We start from the raw sequence: 22730 nt of genomic DNA on the forward strand, positions 1-22730 counted from the left end.
AATAGCTGCTTCTCTGGTGCAGTGTAATCAGCTGTTTTTGACACTTCACTGATTACACAGCTTCCTAAATGGATTGAGGTAAAGGCAAACTGTGCATTTACACTGCATCCTGGCAGCAGCTCACCACAGGCGAAAATAACTATATTCAGATTTCCTCTTTGAAGTGCAAATGGATATTTAATGTCAACTGTCATTATAAATTAATAGCATAGCATTCCCCTTTGCTTTGAAATAAGGTTTCACTAGCTTCTTTATTGTTCATCCTGTCTGTACTGGTGATCAGCTGTCTCAGTTTTACCATCTTTCGCTATGGGGAAATAGATTATTTATACTGGCAATATTCCAGTTGTATTATAAAGATTTTGATCAGGCTGCTTTTGGATCCTGAAACGTTTAGATGCAAAGTCTAAAAGGACACTGATAGGCAGAACAGTGCAGTCAGGCTTCATCTGAATAACCTGGACTTCCCAGTTACTTTGAAGAACATGCTTGCCTCTTTTAAATCCTGCACCCTTTGTGTATGAGTTTTGTTTCACACTCTGTCTTGCAATTAAGGCAGGTCCAGTCTTTCACAGTGCTGTTTATAATGATCTGCCTAGATCTATGAGGGCTAGGCGTGCTCTATCATTACACATCCCACCCAGTTTTACAAAGGTCCCCTGACAAACACAAAGCAGGCTGGTTACATAGCAATGTAGATTTCACAATGACTCTAGTCATTTTTCAGATGGTACAGGGAGGTACAGGGGAGAGGCTCGCAGGGCGGACAGCCCCACTGCAATTCCTGTTTCTGTTATACTCTATTTTTTGCTCAACCAAACCAATTATAGCTTCAACCCAGTAGATGCTATTTAAAAGATGCCATCTGCCTAGATATAGTAAAATAGCTTCTCAGGCCATCCTCAGTGAACCCACAATAAAAAGATCAAAAATCAAACTAAAGCAGGAAACTATAGCAAAAATCTAACAGAAAATGTCTGTTGATATACAGACATTTAAAGAGTTAATAAAAATGTTTTCCAGTCTGCTCCGCCTTTTCTAACTCGCAATAACCTGAAGGCTTACCTTCAACAGCTCCAACCAAAACACAAACATTTCCCTTTCCCTTAACTGTATTGCCTGGATGTACAGCTTCATACTTTAAACTCAAATTACTATTCACAACGTGGGGAACAAATCTGGTGCAGAAACAAAAAATGCACTGAAACTAACACCTGACAGTTTATTCATTCTTTGTGTGCAGAACAACGCTGCATCTCTGCTTCAAATGAGAAAAGGTGAGCATATCGGTTCTCTTGGTTTGTTGTGCCTCCTGTTGCAGTGCTATAGAGAGCAGCACTGCGTATCCACAGCCATGATTCAATGCAGGAGATGGGAGATGAGACGGAAGTGAGGCAGGAGAAGGGAGGAAGGGAGAGGCAGCAGGCACTGTAGTACACTGTGTGTGAACTGCTGTGTTCAGAGAGTAGAGAGCTCTGCTGTTTGTACTGGAAGATGGAAACTAGCTCTGTCATTGAACAGTGCCAGTATACTGTGCCTTCAAACAATGCTGAGAAACAAATAGCACAAGGGGCTTGTGAAGGAATATCCAGAATTCCAGGTATACATCTGATATACTATCAGAGTAGCGATATTATACACCAAGCTGTGGTGCAGAATTCAAGATGCTTACAAGAGCAAAATATCCTTACAGGTTAGGTTTAACATGTGAAAGTCATAAGCTAAACAAAGAAGTCAACTCAATGGAAATATCACCCATCTCCTCTCACAGACATGTGCAGAGAGACAGCGCCTCATATTATCTAATGTTATGAAGGGGTCTTATTTAACAGGCATACAGAGTTATTTGCAGCACCACTATACAAAGGAGAGTGTGAAACTCTGTCAGGAGCTGATATTAATTAACATGCCCCTCCTTAAAAAGCTGTGATGTTTTGTTTCTTCTGCTTTTAAAGAAATTATCCAAATAAGGATTAGTCCTTATCTTTGCATAAAGTAGCAAGCATGTGCCCTCTAGTTGCCCCCCTACTTAGTCTATGTAGTGCAGAGTATCAAGAGTCATGCTGTCTGTGATTTCTGATACCAGGATTTAATGATGTAGAGGCTCAGGAGAGCTGCGGCTGTCTGCTCCCTCCTGCTAGCATGGGCTTCAGAAAGCAGGGAAGACAAGTGCAAAGGTCACGTAAATAGGAGGGCTGAGGCCCTTCACTTTGAACACCTGCAGAAAAATTAAAAGAAATGCAAACAATAAGTATGAGTATTATAATCAAAAGAATAAAACAATTTGAGGGTAGAACTGTTACTCTGACTTTAATATTAATTATGAAGGTACTAATTACCACCATCATTATTAGCACTGATACTAAATTAACCATTCGTACAGTATAACGTGCTGCACAACCAAAATGTTAGATAGTCCATTTCCGCTCAGAATTAAAAAGCCATTTTAGAGAGAGCATGTGAAGATTATTGTGTGCTTTTTTGCATTTTCTTTGTGCAAACTGCATCTCTCTTTTCTGAAGACCTGGAGGTAAAATACTCTGGGTCCTGTGTGTGTGAAACTCCCTTGTCACATGATTGTCAGATGAAAAAACAAACAACACAGCATATGAGAACAGACCCAGGGGGGTCTCGATGTCAGTGTGCTAGGAGGCAAGTCTGTTTGTGTGCACCACAGGCTCATTGTGATCTCCAGCCACCTTGACTATACATTGCAATCAACCCCCCCAAAATCTATTGGCAGGAGCTGCTATGACACAGGTGTCAGACACTCAGTCAGCCCCCCCACATCTCTTTGTCTCCCAGGGCCGACTGTCCATTAGCGTGAGTGCTCCAGGAGCTGATAATACATTTCACAATCATCAGGGAATTTCAAAATGCTGTTTAGCATTGCAAGAAAGGAAGAGAAGGGAAAGAGGGAGATAAAATCTAATACGGACACAGTAATAATAATGTCTGTGGCACTGCATCATCATGTCTGACAGTAACATCAGTCTCTGCCGAATTTGAAGCATGCACAGATTAAGAATCAGTCTATTTTGATCAATAAACTCAAAATTGAAAGCAACTGCATTTCCAAAATTACTCCACTTGATGTCTCGTTTGTGCAGCTTTCCAAGAAGAATATTTGCAAAGTCCAAAATGCCATTTGACAGCTGGGGGGTGCCATTTATGGTTACATAATAAGAAGCTACCTCAACTGGTGCAAAATGAGAGGCACTTTGTGGAGTGTGTGTTGTTCAGCCCTGTAATGGCAAAGCCAGCGATGTGCCAGGGGTGGCTGTACCTGGCTCTTGGAGGACCTCTTGGTGATGCCGAAGTCCTGACAGATTGGACCAGTGCAGAACTCCTGCCACTGCCTGTCAACGAGCCCCTGGACAGTAATCTGGTACTGCACACCGCGCTCTGACAGCAGGCTGAATGGGCGTCGCTCACAGGCCCGCAGCGAGAGGGCCGGGTCCCAGTGCTTCAGCCGCTGCCAGAGAGGAGATCGACACGAGGCTTTCAATTTCCCCTCTTCACCCAGGGGAGAGCTCCAAGCAGACTACCACCACCCTACCCCCTCCATGTGTTAAAAGCTGGTTATTAAAACAGCAGTGCGACAAAGTCTTTACTGGGAATCTTTACTTGGATCTACTCTGTAGTTCAGAAATGTTTTAAACTCTGGATGTCTGAGGTAAAACAGTTCCAGTGTTTTTAGGGTCTTAGTGGGAAACATTTGTGGAGAATACTTCTAGTTATCTCTGGAAAATTTCATTCCGCACTTTAATGGCAGGATGAGTGTCGTAATAGAATCTCCATTTTAAATTTGAAAATAAGAATGTTTTGTGTCTTGCCGTTTTAAAAGTAACAATAAAAAACAATAAAATGCCCAGCATGTCACATGTAATGAAAAACCTGCTTTCAGTTGGTAAAGACAAACACGGGAGCTACATGTGAATAGCAGTGAAATATCTGCAGCCACTGTGCTGTGCCTGAGAAAGAAAAGGTTTGCTTTGACCTCTTCAGAATTATTAGATGTTTACTACATGTATGAATTATATGCTTTAAGAGCTCAGCTCAATTTAAACAAACCCAGTTTGTATGTTCATTTGTTGATCGACTCAGTCGATCTAAATCAATAATAATAATAATAATAATTGCTTACACTTATATAGCACTTTTCTGGACAATGGCTTTACAGGTAATGGGGACTCCCCTCCACCACCACCAATGTGCAGCATCCACCTGGATGATGCGACGGCAGCCATAGTGCGCCAGAACGCTCACCACACATCAGCCGTCAGTGGGGAGGAGAGTAGAGTGATGAAGGATTATTAGGAGGCCATGATTGGTAAGGGCCAGTGGGAAATTTGGCCAGGACGCCGGGGTTACACCCCTACTCTTTTCAAGAAACACCCTGGGATTTTCAATGACCACAGAGAGTCAGTTTTACATCTCATCCAAAGGACGGCATCTGTTTACAGTATAGTCTCCCCGTCACTATACTGGGGAATTAGGATCCACATGGACTGCAGGGTGAGCGCCCCCTGGTGGCCCCACTAACACCTCTTCCAGCAGCAACCTTAGTTTTTCCCAGGAGGTCTCCCGTCCAGGTACTGACCAGGCTCACACCTGCTTAGCTTCAGTGGGTTACCAGTTGTGAGTTGCAGGGTGATATGGCTGCTGGCGAATGAAGTGAAAACTCCTTTGTACATGAGCACAGATGTAAATCAAGTGCAGCTTAATATGTCCCCTTTCAATTTCTGACACCTAATTGTTCATTTAAGATAAAAACACGAAAGAAGAAAAATACTTTTCTTCCACGCAAAATCAATGAGACTCTAACATTAGACAATGTTCTATAAAGTATTCTCAGTAGTGTTTTGAGGATCTGTGTCTCTCTCAGACTCCTTTCACCTGTATGGAGAAACCGTGACTGTCGCAATCCTGGAGTCGAGTCGCTTTCAGAAGGAAGTAGAAACCATACAGAGCAGCAGTAAGAGTGCAGTACTGGGGTTCCTGCAAGAAAAGACAGCACTCCTGGGAGTCGTGTCAAGTCATGTGAAGAACTAAAAACTGCATCCAAAAAGACCCCAGAAAGGTACTTACAATAAAATGATAGTTATGCAAATGTTTTATGTCGCCCCATAGTTTACACCTGTCTTCTTTTAACAGCACTTGCTGTGTGTTAATTCTTATATTGTTGATGTTCTGAGCTGGTGTGTGAATTTAGCCTTTCTTTGTTCCCTCTTGTAGAAGAGCTCTTAGAAAAGAGTATCTGTTGGGGTGTTTGGACAGCTGAGGCAGGGGATCAGATGAGCAGTCTTCAAACTTAGGGATATCCAGTTAGATCAGTGAAGGAGTAAGAGTACAGCAGGAGAAAAGACAACAAGACATGACTGAGCTCTACAGCCTCTATTACTTGTTCCTGTTAGAAAAGCCACAATTTATCAGGTATTGTGCACTGAAAAGTCTCAAGACGAAATTTGAGAAATGCAACTGTATGTTTTACATTTGTTGAACTATTGAAGTTTCCTTTTTAAACCCATCAGCCAGAGTTAGCCACTGTTATTTGTTTGGATGCATTTCTGTTAGGGACCAGTGGTTGTCTCACATTCAACATCAGTTTACAGGACTGGCTCACCTGTGGTGGATTAGTTATTTTATGAATAGCCATACTTTCCCTTATGAAGATTTATGTCCTCTTTTGATTGTATTAGGGCCAGACACCTTGTGGGGAAGTGTGGGTTCTAAGACCTCACTCCTGTTGTAAATAGTAGTTTGTAGATATAAGGTTGTATGTTTTGCCTTTACATTTGTGTCTTTTAAGGTTCTTCCTGTTCTCCACCACCACAGCACTAAAAGAAATGTGACCTCCCTGACTCTTGCTTGTACAAGTTGGTGTCTGCAACAATTACTGTTTAGATTGAACATTTAACCTTTAACTATATCACTACTAACACTCCTCTATTTGAAACATCATTTTAGAATGTAAATGCTTCTTTCAGTCCTGATCTATCTGAAATTCCACTGGTATTCTGTAAGAGAAAAAGATATTAATTGCACTACTGGAAGTAGAAGAGTGATATAAGGAATAAAAATGATGGATAGGGTCTGAGAATCAACTTAAAAAGAGTTATATTTAGGAGCTATTGACAAGCCAAAGGGTTTCTTGGTTACATACCCTCTCTATGATCAACCCAAAACGCACAGACTGACTGGAGAAATCTGTTACAGGCATATCCCCTCCACTGTGCAGCTGACATCCGAGAAAGAAAGAGGGAGAGTAAGTGAGAGAGAGAAATGTAATCAAAATACAGTTCATATCCGTCTTATCTCGGGGGATCAGAACTCCTCCCTTTGCTTTCTAAATTATATTTAGAGAAGTGCAGCTCAGTATAGTACTTGGTTTCAGCCTAATACCTGGTTTCCCCTTGTCATGCTGGTTTCTGAACTCCTCTCCTTTTGAAGTTTAAAAGTTTGCGAGCAGAGTTAAAATCTTCCAGTCAGATTTCAGAAGTTGGTCATTAGTGGGATAACTGACCTCTGAAGAAAACCAGGTTGTTGATATAAGTGGTGCTGGTGGACCACTACGTGATACGTTTCCCTCTAGACAAGAAATACCAGAACTCAATGACCCAGTATGGTGACAGGGGACACTCTTCAGTAAGGATGTTCTGTCCTTTGAATATAACGTTAACCTAAGCTCTTTATTTTTGCTCATTAAGATGTCATGGAACTGTTCTTAAGAGAACCTGTTAACCCTAGTGCCCCAGGTTAAATTCCACTCTGGGCTTGTAAATTTGGTTTCTCTAAATATATGGTATTTCAAAAATTTGAATTAGAATATTGCAATTGGCCATTTTTACTTTTCATACTCATATTACCTACTTCATTTGCTTTACAAAAGGTCTATCGGGCAGCACGCTAATGTGGTGGTAAGCACTGCTTCTTCACAGCTCCCGGTCCTGTGTTCAATGCCAGAATCAGCTACCTTCTGCTCAGAGTGCTTCTTCTCCCTATATGTTCATATGGACTTTCTCCAAGTGATTCTTTCGAGATCCTGCTAGGCTAATTGGAGTGTCTTCAGTATCCCTGTGAGTCTGTATAATGGACAGGTGTCTTGCCTAGGGTCTAATCCTGCCTCCCACTTAATGCTTCCAGAATAGCCTCATTTATGCTTTATTCCTTGGAATTACCTGTTTTCTGATAATGCAGTCTAATGCAATGATCTGCTTATACCATACATCTGATGCCTTGCCATGGTTTCACAGTACTTAACAACATTGTCTAAGCTTCTTTGACCATTGCGGTTCTGCGCGGGCTCGTGCCCTCGCCGCTCCACCCTGCCGGTTCGTCCTGCAACACCTGGGGCGCGAACCCAGGTTTCTGGCCTAACGCAACAGGGAACCAGTCGAATGACCTAAAGGAGACCTCCCTCAGCCCAGGTGGCTGAGGTCCCTGCTACGCGCAGGGAGGGCGATGACATCACCGCTACACTTCTACCTATATACCTATAGCAAATCTCAAACAGTCAGACTGGGTAAGAATAGGGAGTAAACAGAGGATCTTGCTAACCTTCCCAGAGCCAAACTGTCTGGTTGAACAGCTTATACGTCCACACAAACCCATTCCCTCATTTTCATTCACCATTTTTTTCAAGACCTTTAATCAATATCTACCAAAACCCACTCATACCAGTTTAGCAAATGTAATGCAAAGGTGATAAAGCAACATCTTTTCCCTTCAGAGAAAAGTGATTTAGAGCCGGCAACTGACAAGAATTAAATACACATGTACTGTATACAGCGGGAATATATTTAACCTCATTGTGTTCTCCCCCCTCCGAACCTACCATATAGATAATCACCAATTCCTTCTCCTCCTGAGTGAGCAGATTTATGTTTTGTTCTTGATGCCACCTGGTGGACAATTAAAGGAAGAAATCTGGTGGCCACACTTGTGTCTGTAACACACTTCCCAGTACATTATAGCTCACACTGAAAAAAAGGCCAAAGGGTGGAAGAGCAAGACTCGTTTAAAAAACTCACTGCATAATAATGCCTGGAGAATAGCAGCAACAGCCAGGACTGGGGCAGCACATTGATCTGCTGAATCTCTTCCAGATGAGCTCCTGAAATACACAGAAAAAGAGCAGACATTATCTCCATGTTGCCTTCAGTCAATGATACTCTGAACCACAAAATGACACACACAAGTGACAAGACGGATGGCACATTTTCAACATATCCAAAAAAAACATGTCTCTGCTTAGCACAGCAAAGCTGGGCAGCAGGCTTACTTGGACACAAGTTAGCAAATTGTTTCTCAACTCTTCTGGAGTTCAAGTGGTTACTGGAAATTCTTGTAGGTTTCATTACACATTTTTCAAATTCTCAGGCTTGATGTTTTTATGCTCCTTGGGTAACTGGATATAAAGGTTACATGGTGTTGGATAAGACTGAATTAGGAGTGAGGGACAGGGGCAGCCACTGTACTCCTTGGCTGTCATGACTAACATGATAGATTGTAAGTTTCATAGAAAAGTACTAAGACCTCTACATGTAGCCTCATAAAGCCCAGAAATGAATGGGGTGGGGGGGTTCTCTAATAAGAGAGATTTATTAGAATATAAGAGACATTTCTGAACCCTAAGAAAACACTACATTGCAGCAGAGAGTTCAAATCTGGCCATCAGCAACAGTGAAGAACTAAAAATGACAATCTGGAACGCTTGCATAGGAAATAAACCTCTTAAGGGTTCATTTAATAATTCCATCTGCGAACATACAGGAATTCTTTTTACTAGGTCAGCTTAACAGTGTTATGGTTTCAATTGTAAATTCTGTACAGATTATTAAAGCCACATTTGGAGAGCATTCCTTCTGTGCTAATTCATCCATGGTCTTCCAGCACACAGCACACAAATTAATCCTTTATGTCTGTTTGCAGCTGGCTGACAGAATGGATATTGGCAAATCAAAATGCTTTTTTTATTTTCCCAGGCTGCAGCTACTCAAATTACTTATTTAGGTCAAAAGACGAAGCATCTGTCTTTAGTTTGGAGCATTGCATTAACACATTTATGCACGAGCAGAAGAAACTTGGCTGAAATGAGGTAGAGAAATCCAAATGGAATTAGTATCTCCATTTAATCCATTGTGTCCATCTGTAGCTCCCTACAAACCAACAGTCCTAGTCCCAGTCTCTGTTTTGCATTGCCATTATATTCTCCAGTTGTTAAACTCAGATCACATACACTCCAAAAAGCCACTGTACATCCAGGCAATTACCAGGCCATTCAGTAATTCTACAGTAATTGAATCTAATTAACCATACAAGACACTTCAAATTAGCAATGCAATCCATGGGTAGGAATGGCAGTTGGAAATTAAAATAGGCCTTGAAAAGGCTGATATGGTCAAATAAAGTAGAGACTATTTGAAAACCAGTCAACTAAAGCAAACCAGGCAAATTCACTTACTTATATGGAAGCAGTCTAAAAATACACCATTTACTATCACTAATAAAAAAATGTTCCCTTCAAAAGAGGCCAGGGCTCCAAAACTATAAAACATCTTGTCATGTTTACATAACTTACACATTTTCATGAAATATGTGAATATCACATCCTATAAAAATACGCATTTAAGATTGTACATCTCATTGAGCTCTTAGTTTTATATATTCTGATTATCTTTTAATTCAACAAGGATTGCAGTGTACTAACAAAAATTGTAACAAGACCAACTGATGATTTTACAGCAGTCACAGAACATGAAAGTCATTAAGATTCTGCTGGACCTTTGCAAGATCAAATCGGTGCTTAAAGAATTGAGAGATGTCTTTGTTTCACTTTTCTTTCAGATCTTTAACCACGTCTCATTAGATTTATCATATGCACAAAGGAAGGTTTACAAGCTTGCCCAATTTAGTGTCCTCTTTAAAAGCTTCATGGTCACGATACGGTTCTTGCAGACTGAAGTTTCTCTATAATCAAACAAGTTCACAAGATTAAATTAATAAGTCTGCAACCCACTAAGCTCACCTAACTGCTTGTATCACATTTTAAATGGCTTCTTTGACGTTTCTTGCAGCATGTAAAACATTTGCTAATTTAAATTTAAAACTGAAGACTGACTTGCCCAGCCTAAGATTTTCCATGTTTTTTTTTCCTGATGAACTCCGTTGCACAGTCTGTATGTGCTACACGGTGAAGCACTGCCTGATGTGTATGAAAGCATTCTCATCTACATTCACTGTCAGAATGTTTCTGTTCCATTAATTTAATTAAATGTATTTACTTGTAATTAACTGTAATTGTGATTCATGTAATGTGATTAAACTCCAGAATTCATTCTGCTGCTGCTCTCATTACTTACATCATCAATAAAGACAAGTGACAGGTAGATCAGTTCCAGAGGTGGCCATCCATTCCCTTTACAGGTTTAACTTGGTCTCATTGGCCCATAAAACCTTGTCCTGAAGTTCTCCTGGATCACCTTTGTACTTTGAAGCAAATTCCAATCTGTTTTCCTGTTCTTGGTGCTGACGAGGCTCACGTCGTGTGGTGTAGCCTGTGTAATTCTGCTGTCTCAGTCTTCAGCAAACTGTGGATTGTCACACCTTCACCACCACACTCTGGGGTGTGTTGGTGATTTCACTAACAGTTGTTTTAGCGTTTTACTTGACAGCTCTGATAATTTTTCTGTCATCACCTGCAGATGATTTTCTTGGCTGACTAAGACTTATCTGAACGGTAACTATACCTGTGGTTTCTTTTCCTCAGTGTATTCCAAATTGTTGATTTTGAAATGCACAATTTTTGTGCGATGGTCTGATTGAAATTTTCTTTTCTATCAGTCTCAAAATTGCCTGTTTTTCTAGAATAGAAAGGCCTCTATGTTTTTTTTCTTTCATTTACAGACTTCAAACACTGAAATCAAAGTGAGAAATGCTCCTTTATGTGTGCATTACCCAACAACAAAAATTCAAAAGACTCACCTTCCAGCTAAATGTTCAAATACTTTCTCTCCTTAAAAATAAAGTGTGTCAACATTATCAATTTGTTTACTTGACACAATAGAGTAGAACAGAATTTAATTTAAAAATTAAAAATACAATACTTACGGGTTGTACTTGTCAATTGCTATTTTTCATTAGAAATGATTATTAAGAATTAGGGTGAAAATAACAGCTTAGACTTTGAAGTCCCAACACCTTTGATGGTAAACTGTAGTTTGAGTTAAGCATGCTGGGAAAGAAGCAAGAGTTCTTCCTCATTTTCAGATCTATATGTGCCTGAAAGCCTGTATGTCAACACCATGTGAAGTCTGGTGTGAAGGGTTGTAGCCCTGAACCGCTCACTCACGCTCAGTGATCCCATGCAAGCGCACTGACTGGAAGAGAGCCGTGAACGTCTGACCCACATCCTGTTCCAGGAACACACCTGTCTTGGGTAAACTGGAGAGAGGGAGCAGAGCAGATCTTAGTTAAGAGAGCGCCAATCTGGAGAGGCAGAGGAAATGCAGGCATATGATACAATCACAACTCACATCACTACTTCCCATAACCTCTTACTGTTGTCACAACTTTTAAAGCAATTCTTGTGAGTACCCTTTTTTTTCTTTTTGGAGGCTGTAAATGTTGCTGCACACTGAAAAACAGAGTGTACTAACAAAATATTTTAGATGTTTAGTCATGACTCTATTTGCATGTGATGGCTCTTACACTTGTGAAGACGTATTTGCACAATCTATCCATCGCAGCAATCCAGAGCCTATCAAAGAAGCAAAGATGACACCCTGGATAGGATGCCAGTCCACCGCCGGACACGCACAGTAGCACACGTTGACTATTTACAGACACTGATCAACTTAGCCAGCTTGTTTTTGGAAAGAGTTAGGAGCTTGGAGCACCCTTAGAAAATCCACATGAACATGGGGTGAACATGCAAAAGGTGCAAGTTTCCCCCATGTTCCTGATATGCAAGGAGCCCCAGGTTACATTTGAACCAAGGATCCAAAAGCAGTGAGGCAGCAGTGCTAAGTGCCACCATGCAGTGCTAAGTGTCACCATGCTATCAATACCTCAAGTATAAATATCTAACATTATCATGGAAAAGGTACAAAACCAAGCTATAAAGCTGCAGCTGATTGCTTTCCCCTTTCAGGTCCGGCTTTGCATTTATGATACTTTTATTTTTTTCCGAAATATTTGTTTTTTGTCTCTCCCTGTGCAGTACCACGTTCTCTGAAATAATTGTTGAAGCTTTTTCCGTACAGCGTCTCTTAAGCCCTCATTTGGCCAGTTACATGCTTGTCTAAAGTTCAGGACGTGTCATTTGGCCTTCAAGTGTAGTGGTGTAGCAGGCAGGGCAATGAAGTAGAGGAAGCACTCTGTTGTTCAGCGTGGGAGGGCGGCCCAGTCTTGCCTTCGCTTTCACTGAGATCCGGAGGTGTACAAACAGGAAGCAACAAACTGCGGAAACCACAACAGGTGGCAAAAACATCTCCTGACTCCTGAGTGGAGTCACTCTTACTGCTCTCACAAGTCAGGGAGCTGTGGAGTTGCCTGTCGAGAGGTCTCCAGGCTGGGGGAGGAGCTGCGCAGTGAGTCAACTGGCTGGTTGACTCTCCAGGCAACGTAGCATGAAAACTGACGGACTGTGCACGGGGAAAGAAATAGCACCTGAAACCTGTTAGTAGAGCATTTCTTCCCAGGCACACAGAGCTCTGCTGTATGAAGGCAAGTAAGTTTCATCTAGAAATAATACTTTTGAAATCTTATAACAAAACACCGTGGAACTCTTGATGCAGTTATCCCAAAACATGTTATTTACACAATGGGTGCAGAAACATAATTTATATTTATGAAGTGATTCTTATTTCCTCTGCTGGGAAATGTCAAATCCAGGGTATTATTGCAAAAACATAACAAAATCTGCACTCTGCAGCATACAAAGAAAGCAAACAAACTGGAGTGCTGACATTTCTCTAATGCCCTGGGGGTTCCACTTTCAAAAGCGATAAGGGTTTAGAAGGAAGTGGCCCCTTCTATTCCTGAGTTCTGTATAAGACAGAAATTTTCTTTTTGAGTTTTGCCCTCTGAGGTGTCCTTATGAGACATTAGCAAACAATGGAAGGCACAGGACAGAAACCACTAAATAATAAGCGCAGATAAACTGCATCTCTATGGTGGACCAGCAAAATATTTGTTTTCACAGTGACTAAGAAGACCTGTCATGACTTTCTCATTTCCCTTCTGAGGATGTCCAGACCTATTATGGATGTGAGTCAGCGCACTCCAGCCCTGCAGACTCCTTCGTCTCCCCACCCCATAGCCCTAGCCAAACTGTACACACTGCTGGGACCTGACTAATGGTGCTCTAGGATCACACACACTGAACAGCCTTAAACAAAAACATGTACACTACTTTAGAAAAATGCACCCCATTGACATTATCCTGTTTATCAGTTTATCAGGAACCTACATAAGACATTTCATTTCCTGTTCCAGTAAAACAGAATCTACAGCTGATTTGACATTTTTGTTCAAATACCCACAGCAATATACAGTACATAGGGAACTAATTCCTGTTATCAGACCTTAAGCTTCTACTGTACAGTATGTCTGAATATCTCTGTAAGCCCGTTTATTTAAAAGAAAGTATCAATGTGCTGTTTGCAGAAATATGGGAACATTCTTTTTAGAGCAGTGCTTCAGTTACAGAAACACTTTGTATTGTTTACTCACTGCTCATACAAAAGAATACCAGGTGGCAGTCTTAAATTAGCTACAATGCAAACTTGAGGAGAATGTGACACACAGGGCTGGATGGTGGCACTGCAGTAAGCAGAGACCTGATGAAGAAGGTGAGGATGGAGCTGTGAGAGGGGAGGGTCTGTACACCAGGGTTGAGCTGCAGGAAGACCCAGTACAGCACTGTCCTCAGCAGCTGGTACTCACTGGGTGTGAACAGCCTGCAGGGAAGCAGACAAAAACTCAGGGCAGGAGTTTCACAATCTGACTGGATTTAAAACATACTGAACCATATTCCTAAAATATTTCCTGCTTTGACAGTAGTATAAAAGGGCTCATTATGTATGAGCCTTCATTATGTCATGTCATTATGTACATTGAACTTGATAAGTGACATCACTCCTCTCTCAATAGGACCTCTCACAGGGGGGGCTGGCCCTTTGGCGCAGTGCGTTGTTGTTTCAACTGTGTGGGTCTGGTACAATGAGGTATGTTGGAGACACTGGTTTACGTTTGGGGTTTAAGCAAATGTACCTCAGTTTTGAGATTCTACCGAGACTGACATCACAGCATCAGTTATTTTGAAAGCAGAGCATTAACTCATAAAGCATTTACTTACAAAACTCTATTGATATAGTTTAGAATGGAAAAAGTAAATATGGGAAACAGAAAAAAGAGACAGCAACAACTCCAAAGTGTAAATAGCGTAAAATAAACCAAACTCACCCTTTGAACAGACAGAGATAGGAATTGCAGAGGAGTGAGATGAAAGAGAGAATTTCAGAGGGTCAGGATGGAGAAAGGATGGTTAATAGTGGAATGAGACAGACGGGAGCAAGGTGGAGGTACCTGAGACAGTGACAGGGAGATGAGGCATTCGGGTAAGTGAGAGTCAGGGGAGTAGCTACCTCGGGGAGTGTAGGGTCTTTTGCAGCAGCTCCAGGGAAAGGTCTCGCAGGCTGATTTGAAACTGAAGCTGAGTGACCAGATTGAGCTCCAGCCAGCGCTCACAGGCTCTCTGAAGCTCTGCCTCTCTGTACTGGGAAGACATGCAGACGGACAGGTCAGACAGAAGAACTTAGAAGACCATTATTTTCATATTTCAGCACTACAGTGTCAGTGTTTCAGTTTTCAGTTATAATACAAAGATGTTGTAAATTAACCTTTTGTTAAAGACATTATGGGGCAGGGTAAATAATCATAAAGATACATCTCATTTGATAAAACATTTTATTTAACGAACTTTAATACAGTACTATTGAGCTGTGTTTTATGATGCATTTTATGAAGCTGTTTTCTAAATCTAGATAGCTCCCTCTACTGTTCCAGCTGCAGAAATACAGCTTTTCGCTCTTTTCATCCCCATCTCCTTTTCTCTGCCCTCTCCATCTCCATTTGTCCCTCTAACCCTCTCCCCTCTCCATCCCCCTTTTTTCACCCCTCAATCTTTTTTCTCTGCAGCTGTGTGTGTCCTGTGTGCTCCACGAATCCCCGTGCCCTCGCTCACCTTGCTGGCCACACTGTGGAAGTGACACACTGTGCAGGGGCTGATGTTATTCATCATTGCAGACAAGCACCTGGCAGATACACACTGAATACTGTCACAAGGGTTGCATGCACACATGCAAGTTGTTCAGATTGACTGGGCATTCTTTTGTTCTCTAGATTTATATGGGGATATAAATATACTACTGAATACACACTTATGTTCTCCACACAGTGAATCATCTTATTCAATTACATTCAAATTAGGAAGCATGGAAGGCAGCAATATACATTTTGTCTGTCTACCAATTAAACACAGTTGAGAGCAATTAAACCTCGGGGGGAGACACAAGGACTGAAAGACAGAGAGAGACATGTTCATCTGACATCTCACCTGCGGAAGAGCAGGGGCATTCCCAGCAGTGCAGCAGCAGACAGCACTCCCTCCACCCCCTGGAGCTGCACCCTGGGCTCGGAGCTGTACAGGCTCCGGAGGGCCACAGACAGAGCTGGGGACGACAGAGGCCACAGTGCCATCAGTCACCATTCTCCCTCCCCGTTCTACTCCCAGTGTGCGCTCTGAAGACGAGGAGAGTGCAAGGGCACACACTGGGGTGCACATACGTCCAAATGTTAGTGATCTGTCAACTAAAGAAACCTTCAGGAGGCCTGCTGTATGTGTGTCTGTAATACAAAACATCATCGCTAATGGGAAGCATTCTCTTCAGCAGCCTTTCACATCTGCTGTGTAAGCTGGAGGTAATGGGAAATTATGAAGCTCTCACTGGATTCCACAACACCTGCCAATTCAGATCTTTTCTAATTTCTTTCTTTATCATTTCCTGGCACACACTGGGCCGGAGTAGACTTTAGCAGTGCTGGGCCCGGGGGGTGATAGGAGAATCAAATGACACAGGCCCAAGAAAGAAGATCCTCCTGAAGAGGCTTCAAGCGAACAAAAAGGGGATTTCATCAGTGGATTGTAATAGGCATTCTGGGGGAAGTGGATGTTTATCCAATGACAGGGAATTTTTAATTTTCAAAGAACCAATTTAAACTCGCTGTGTGGTGTTTAGCATACTACTAAAATTTACCTGACTAGCAGTGTAGTTAAAGTTGTGCAGCCTCATGCTTACAATACAGTTAAAAGTACACAGGTAAAGTTCAATACAGTTAAACAGAAACACAAAGTCTGATCTTATTGCTAAAAATAATGCTGTTTCACCCAGTTAGTGAACACTGGTTGACACAATACTTTAGAACAAATGTTGTTTAGTCAGAGGTAGTAAGGGATATGCTTCCAGCTGGATACATGTTATTTAGCACCACTAACAGATACAAAGCCTGTTGTACCCTCTTTAGAGATGGTGGGATCGTTGACTGGTAGCCTTAGTAAGAGGGGATTTGAGGGAGCCGGCCTGCTGGTGCTGAGTGTGAATCTCCTGCTGCGTTCACTGCCCATTCGGTCACTCTTCCTGTCTCCCCTGCTGCCCTGGCTGTCTGCAACACACAGACATGCGAGACAGGAGCCACTTACCTCAGTGTCCACAGGGGAATTTAATCATTTTTATTAAAGAGTTCAATAGTTTTTTAGGAAAGGGGAATCCAAGCCATTGATTTAATGTGATGTCTGAAGGATGGAAAACAAGAAGACCTTGTTCTGAAAATTATTGAGGAGTTTAATGCCTGAGCTGGGACTCTCTCTTTCTGCCTGACTCACGTGACTAACAAAAAAAAGGATAACTCTCAAAGAAAGAATTTAAACTATTTAACATTTTATTGTTTTATTTAACCATGACCAGGGTAGGCAAAAAGTTCAATGAAGAGTACAGGTTGTGGCTTTTCAATATTCCTTAGAAACAAATGAGGCTTTAGTGCCACAACCAGTGGGCTTTCTACTAATTACACAGCCTAGTGTTGTTGAAAAATGTACAGAACTTAAATGATTTAATGATACTTTTAAGAGCGCTAGCTTCATTCTTCTCACAGCATGGTGTAAGTCTGGGCATGCTGATTTAAAAAAATCAACTGAGGAGAGTGCACTAATGTTCATTCAGTCATAAGCAAGGTACCACAAGGGAAAACTGCCAAACTACCACACAGATTTACTGTGGTAAACTTTCAGGGCAGAGCCATAAACAGCATTTCAGCATAACGTTTTTTCCACTTTCACTGAGACGCGCTGCGTCCTGTCTCTTGACGGTCTAAGTGCTTTCTTCTCCAAGTTACTGCCAAAAAAAACAACAGAGCTCAATCTTCGTTGTCATGGCAAATGTACTTTGAAAAAGCTTCACTGCACTGTGCATTGACCACTGAAACTGTTGTTTTTTTCACTGCTGGATATCATAAAGGCAGGCATATCTGGCACTGGCCTCAGTGGCCAGAGCCAAGAGAAAGCCTGACAAGCTGAAAGAGACACTGCCAAAATTTGGCAAAGAGCACATGGAAGAAAAAAAAAAGACTAAAATGAAAAATGGTCTTCTATTCCATATTTATTCATTTCATTACCAACACTGCCAATTCAGCATCACCATGGCTTGTAATGACACAAAACGTAACGGCAATATGTTTTGTGCATAACAGGCATAACCAGCAATAGATTCCGACTGGCACACAGATCTAGGGAGAGATTAAACATACAAATACAAACACAAATACTAGACAGACAAGCAGAACGGATACAGAGGACAGGCTGACTGGAAGTCAGACTGCCCGAGAGACGGAGGGAGACCTGTGCCGTTGGACGATGTCTTCGCTCTTTGTTCCTTGGCTGTGGTGTACAGCTCAGTGAGCGTGACTGACTTGGTGAGATAGGGGCAATGCAACTCCCAGTAGCTCCCCAGACACTCCAATATCACATCTGTCAGCAGAGGCACGCAGACACCATTGAAAGAGAAGCACAAAAAAATGAGCGGAAGCACAAGGAAACAATCAAATGGAGTCAAGTGCTGGCTGCTGTCACAGATGAGTAATGAGGAGAGATCTTTTAATTCTCTCTTTTGGCATCAAATCTAATCAAAATGATCCGGGTTTTGACGGGTCTTCAGTTTCTGTGACTGCAGCAGTTAAGGATGGAAAACATAAAAGCCAAGACTAACTGACCGGAGTCCTCGGTATTTGAGTTTGAGTAGGTCAGAAGAGACAGAGGCAATTGAACAGGAAAGGAAGGGAGAGGCTGACCTGGGCTAGTATTGTGAGCGACTCTGCGGGAGTAAAGGTAGAAGAGGTCTTCAGGGGTGGCTGGCCCAGGTGACCCTGTGAGCCTCACGCTGTATATATGTAAATAAAGAGGTAAACCGAAAGAGTTTCACACCATACACACTAGAAAACATGGTAAATTACTGACAATCATGAACGGTTGTTCTTGTGGAAATATCATAAAAAGGCAATATATCACATTTGACAGGGTTAATTATAAGAGAGTCACAGTCAGGCTTTCGCAAATTTTCAGGAATTACCCATGCATCAAGCTCCACTAGCAATCCCTCGGGAAATATTCTCCTAAGGGATTGCTAAACACAGAAATGATTTAACAAATTAAAGCTGTCATCAATCGATTAAACACATTATTGCTGTCATATAAGGCCTTGGCCTTACAAGACCATGAGGAATAAAGGGCTTTTATTTTTTTGCTTCACATCCCAATGGTCACTCTCACCATATTTTCAACACTGATCACAACCTGGACCACTTACTAGCTCTATAATCCAATGGTCTGAGACACCGTTCTGTACAGTATTTTGGGGGGAATTTCAAAAGAGGGAGAAAGTCGAAGTCACAGTTAAGCGTTTTTATTTTTTCTTGTGTTTTTTGGGGGGCACTGTACCAGCATCTCTGGTGTGTGGGTGTCGCGGTGCCACGCGAGAGGACTAGGCGGGGCAGAGTGGGCTCAGGGCCGGTGGGCTCCTCACACTCACAGAACGGAGAGTCAGCTGAAAGACAGACAGGAGGCAGGGCGGGACTTAGCCAGGAAAAGACGAGCCCGTTTCATGCAGAGAGCTTAAATGTGTTCCCTTGACACCGAGCTGCATTTCTCCAGAGAAAGATTCAAATGTGGCAGCCTTTTGCTGTTGCCCTCAAAAAGAAAAAAAAACTCCAACTCATTTACTGTCCTTGAATTAATAACCATTTTCAAATGCATTGCTCGTTCATAGATATAGAATCTACATACTGGAGGAATTTCCCTTAAAATCAATGAGTGCATAACACAAAACCAACAAATTGTTCTTTAGACATATAAAGCAAACGAGTACAGCATATCTTTGCCTTCATCAGTAATAAAAACACAGAAAGGTGAGGTGCATGTGTTCGTGAGTGGAATTCAGATTAACGCCGCTCATGATTCTTGCGCTACTTTTGCCACGAACGCTAGTTTACATATCCCTCCAGCGACGGTGGACGTTTGCGCGTTTGTGTGGTGCCTGAATGCGAGAGCCAGCCTCCAGATGGCCCCTGGCAGCAGCCTCCTGTCAGATCTCTACAGGTGCGCGTCCCCCCTCCCCTCGTCAGCCCCACACAGGCTGGCGTGCCTGGCACCGGCCCGCGCACTCAGCCCGCCTGACAGGCAGGACTCCTGGCACAGGAACACTGGCTGCAGGGCAGCCGGCACAGTGTGGCACAGGCAGATTTCAAATGGCACAAGTTGCACACACCGGCTCTGTGCTTCGGGGCATTAAAGGTTCTTGGTGTGCGCGCTAGGATGGCTGCCAGGAGACGTTAAAGACTCCCGAGTGGTTTGCTGTTCCCTCTCTTCACGATGACAGCTTCTGCAACGTGCCACCGCAGAAAGATCAATTCAGCAGCTTTTGAAGTACTGACGTCTTCCTGATTTCCCCCCTTTATCTCTTAGGACTTTGAGCACCCACTTGTTTTCTGTTGGCAGGTTTACGACGGAATCTGTTTGTCTTCTTCTTTCTTGAGAAACAAATGTAAAAAACAAACCGTGGAAAAAAACAGCTTCCGAGGTATAGAGAGACGACGGAGAAACAAGGCAGGGGGAAAGCGCTTGGCAACACCCTGCCGGGTGTGTGATCGGACAACCGCCGCGACGGTGAAGAGACCTGCCGCAGGCTGTCAGGGGCGCTGGAGCTCTGTCACACCTTTCCCCTGAATTCAAACTCTCCACACGACAATATTAAAAAGAAACAAAAACAGTATTTTATTAGTATAAAACAGTATTTCTGTCTCTGTTCTCAAAGAAGAGTTTCACAGCTCCCATAGCAGAAAAACAACAGAAGCGAAACTCATCCTGAAACTAGGTTCACATCAGCGACTCCCTCTGAAGCTCCGCGTTGTGCTCTGGGCTGCCGGTCGGAGCGCAGGGCAGTTAGGAAGATTCCCCTCACCTATCCCGGTGATTTGCCCTAACCGTGCTCCTGCATCAGTTCCCCCCGCAGAACAAGGGCACCGGGGCAGGGAACACCCCGGCGGGCTGAGAGATTTCGACAAGGCCTGGTGCGGAGGCCTGCAGGGGGACCTCCCAGCGCGTCTCGGCGCGGTGCCCACCTGTCCTGATGCCGCGCAGCGTGGCGTTGATGGTGGCCCGCACGGCCCGCGCGGCCTGCGCCTGCCCGAGCAGGTCGCTGCCCAGCGGGAAGGGCAGCTGCCAGCGGTTGGTACTGCCGGCCTGCTTCCTCAGGCGGCCGCGCGGAGAGGAGGGCACCTGGGGGCGAAACAGAGTCACTGGGGGGGTTCTGGGTGACAGGACCGGCGGCTGAGCGCTACCACCATCCTCCTCCACACTCTACATTACCCCCTTGTTCTTCCTTTCAAACACTGTCAAGCGAAACAGAACACAAAAAGGACTGTAAATGTTCGTATGAATATCCAGTCCTTCGTTTCCCCGGCTATCTGTCCCTGCGAGTGTTTTGTGTTTCCACAGAAGACTGCTATGAGCTGGTGCATCTGGGTCTAAACCTTGGCACAGAGATCTACTCGGGGCTTCTCTGTTTTGTTTTCCGAGAGAAAACACTAAAGAGCTCTTACCCTGACCTCTTCGGGGTTTTTGTCTTCTAGCGCTTTATAAGGAGCTTGCAGCAGAGATCTGGTGGCCGAAACAAGAAGGACAATAACGAGACATTATAGGCTGAACTGCAGTCCCCAAAGAACGGCTTTTTATCGGAGTCATTGAACAGCACCCCATCTGCAAAGCACAGTTCAGGCGTCTCACTTACATGATGCAGGCAGCTGCTGGCGTCATGTGTGTCGGGGGTGGGTTGGGCACGAAGGTGTTCTGCAGCGGATGACCTGGAGCGAGCCGAGGAATAGTGCCGCTGCCGTCCCGTGGCAAAATCTGAGCCATCGTCCAAGATCAGTGGGAAGCTTGAGGCACTATTTTTTACCTGCTTCTTCAGCTTTTGCGGATTGTGATAGTCACGACCCCGCTTCCCGTTTTATCACTACTACTGTGTCGAAGGCTGTGTCCTAGGAGGCGGTAGGAAGTTAAGACGCTATACTTTGCGACGTCGCTGCGGTCATTCGGAACAACGTGCGACTGGCAATTGTTTCGCACGTGACACGGGAATTCTTCTGTTCTGGACTGTCATCCCCCCCACGGACTCGCTCCTCTCCGTTCCCACGACAACAGAGACGCGGTGGCTATGGAAACCTGCTTTAGACAGATTGCCGCACTGATTAAAACCACTTGCTTGTAACATCCGTCCTTCACAGCAGTGGAAAAAATGTAGTGTTTCAGACTGATATCGGAAGAGAGCAGTGAATGGGAAAATTAACAATGTATAGACATTCTAAAAAAAACTATATCGTATCGTACTATATCGGTTGTCAATATCGCCAATCAACCTAAAAAAGTTAATGCTATTCAATACTCATTTATTTGCATTTTCTATACAACATGGAAAACACCACAAAATACAATAACTAATATAACTGTCGTAGTTGCACGGGTGATGTGCAGTTTGCCTTCAATGTGGTTATAGATTTATTTTTTAAGAAGGCGAGTAAACTACTTTTCGGGTACCAAGAAAATGTACATATGGAAACTGTTAAAAAACCTCGCCACAAGAGGGCAGTAAATACCACTGTATCGTGACAGCAGACCTGGGGAATTCAATTTTCCACAGAACGCCTCCCTGTGCCTAGCGCCGGTGCTTCGCAGACTGGTTGGTTTTAAAATATAATTCAATGCAGACATTTAATTCATTCATCGCATATATTCAAGATTTAATACTGTGCATTAAAAGGGGTGTCAGAATTTTTAAAATACAGTCTTAATTTCAAACGAAGAGGAACAGTTGCACATGAAATAACCATTAATGCACTTGGTGGTCTCCAGTGTGAAGTCACTGATAAAACCAGAAACATCGACTGACCTAATTTTTATTTTACTTGGATCTAAATATGAATATAATCCAAAGGACAGTCAAGACTGATATTTGTACGCGCAGCTATACGTTGAAACGTAAAAAAATGAGGCTGCTAGGAGTTAACAACGTAAACCCAAAGCATTTCTGAGATGTGTAAATAAAGGGGACAAAGCAATA

At 43.0% G+C, this 22730-nt stretch overlaps 1 protein-coding gene across 7 annotated transcripts; it reads right to left on the reverse strand.

The window, feature by feature from the left end:
* Nucleotides 1-1197: 1197 nt before the first annotated feature.
* btbd16 (BTB domain containing 16) lies at nt 1198-21898 on the reverse strand. Of its 7 annotated transcripts, XM_088635182.1 has the most exons (17): nt 21402-21880; nt 21214-21271; nt 20734-20890; nt 19055-19160; nt 18409-18497; nt 17960-18088; nt 16582-16728; nt 15623-15737; nt 15251-15320; nt 14652-14782; nt 13845-13964; nt 11354-11445; nt 8034-8116; nt 6167-6241; nt 4900-5001; nt 3287-3475; nt 1198-2218 (listed from the first exon to the last, which is right to left on the reverse strand). In XM_088635182.1, the coding sequence occupies exons 1-17, from the start codon at nt 21527-21529 to the stop codon at nt 2150-2152; spliced, it is 1860 nt and encodes a 619-aa protein (XP_088491308.1). In that variant the 5' UTR covers nt 21530-21880; the 3' UTR covers nt 1198-2149. The 7 variants fall into 7 exon arrangements, with proteins under 7 accessions (XP_088491308.1, XP_088491310.1, XP_088491309.1 ...); XM_088635184.1 differs by lacking the exon at nt 13845-13964 and having other exon boundaries at nt 21402-21886; XM_088635183.1 differs by lacking the exon at nt 6167-6241 and having other exon boundaries at nt 21402-21886.
* Nucleotides 21899-22730: the final 832 nt, after the last annotated feature.

This window comes from Lepisosteus platostomus, chromosome 6, assembly GCF_059453375.1.
Source record: "Lepisosteus platostomus isolate fLepPlt1 chromosome 6, fLepPlt1.hap1, whole genome shotgun sequence".
NCBI lineage: Eukaryota > Metazoa > Chordata > Actinopteri > Semionotiformes > Lepisosteidae > Lepisosteus > Lepisosteus platostomus.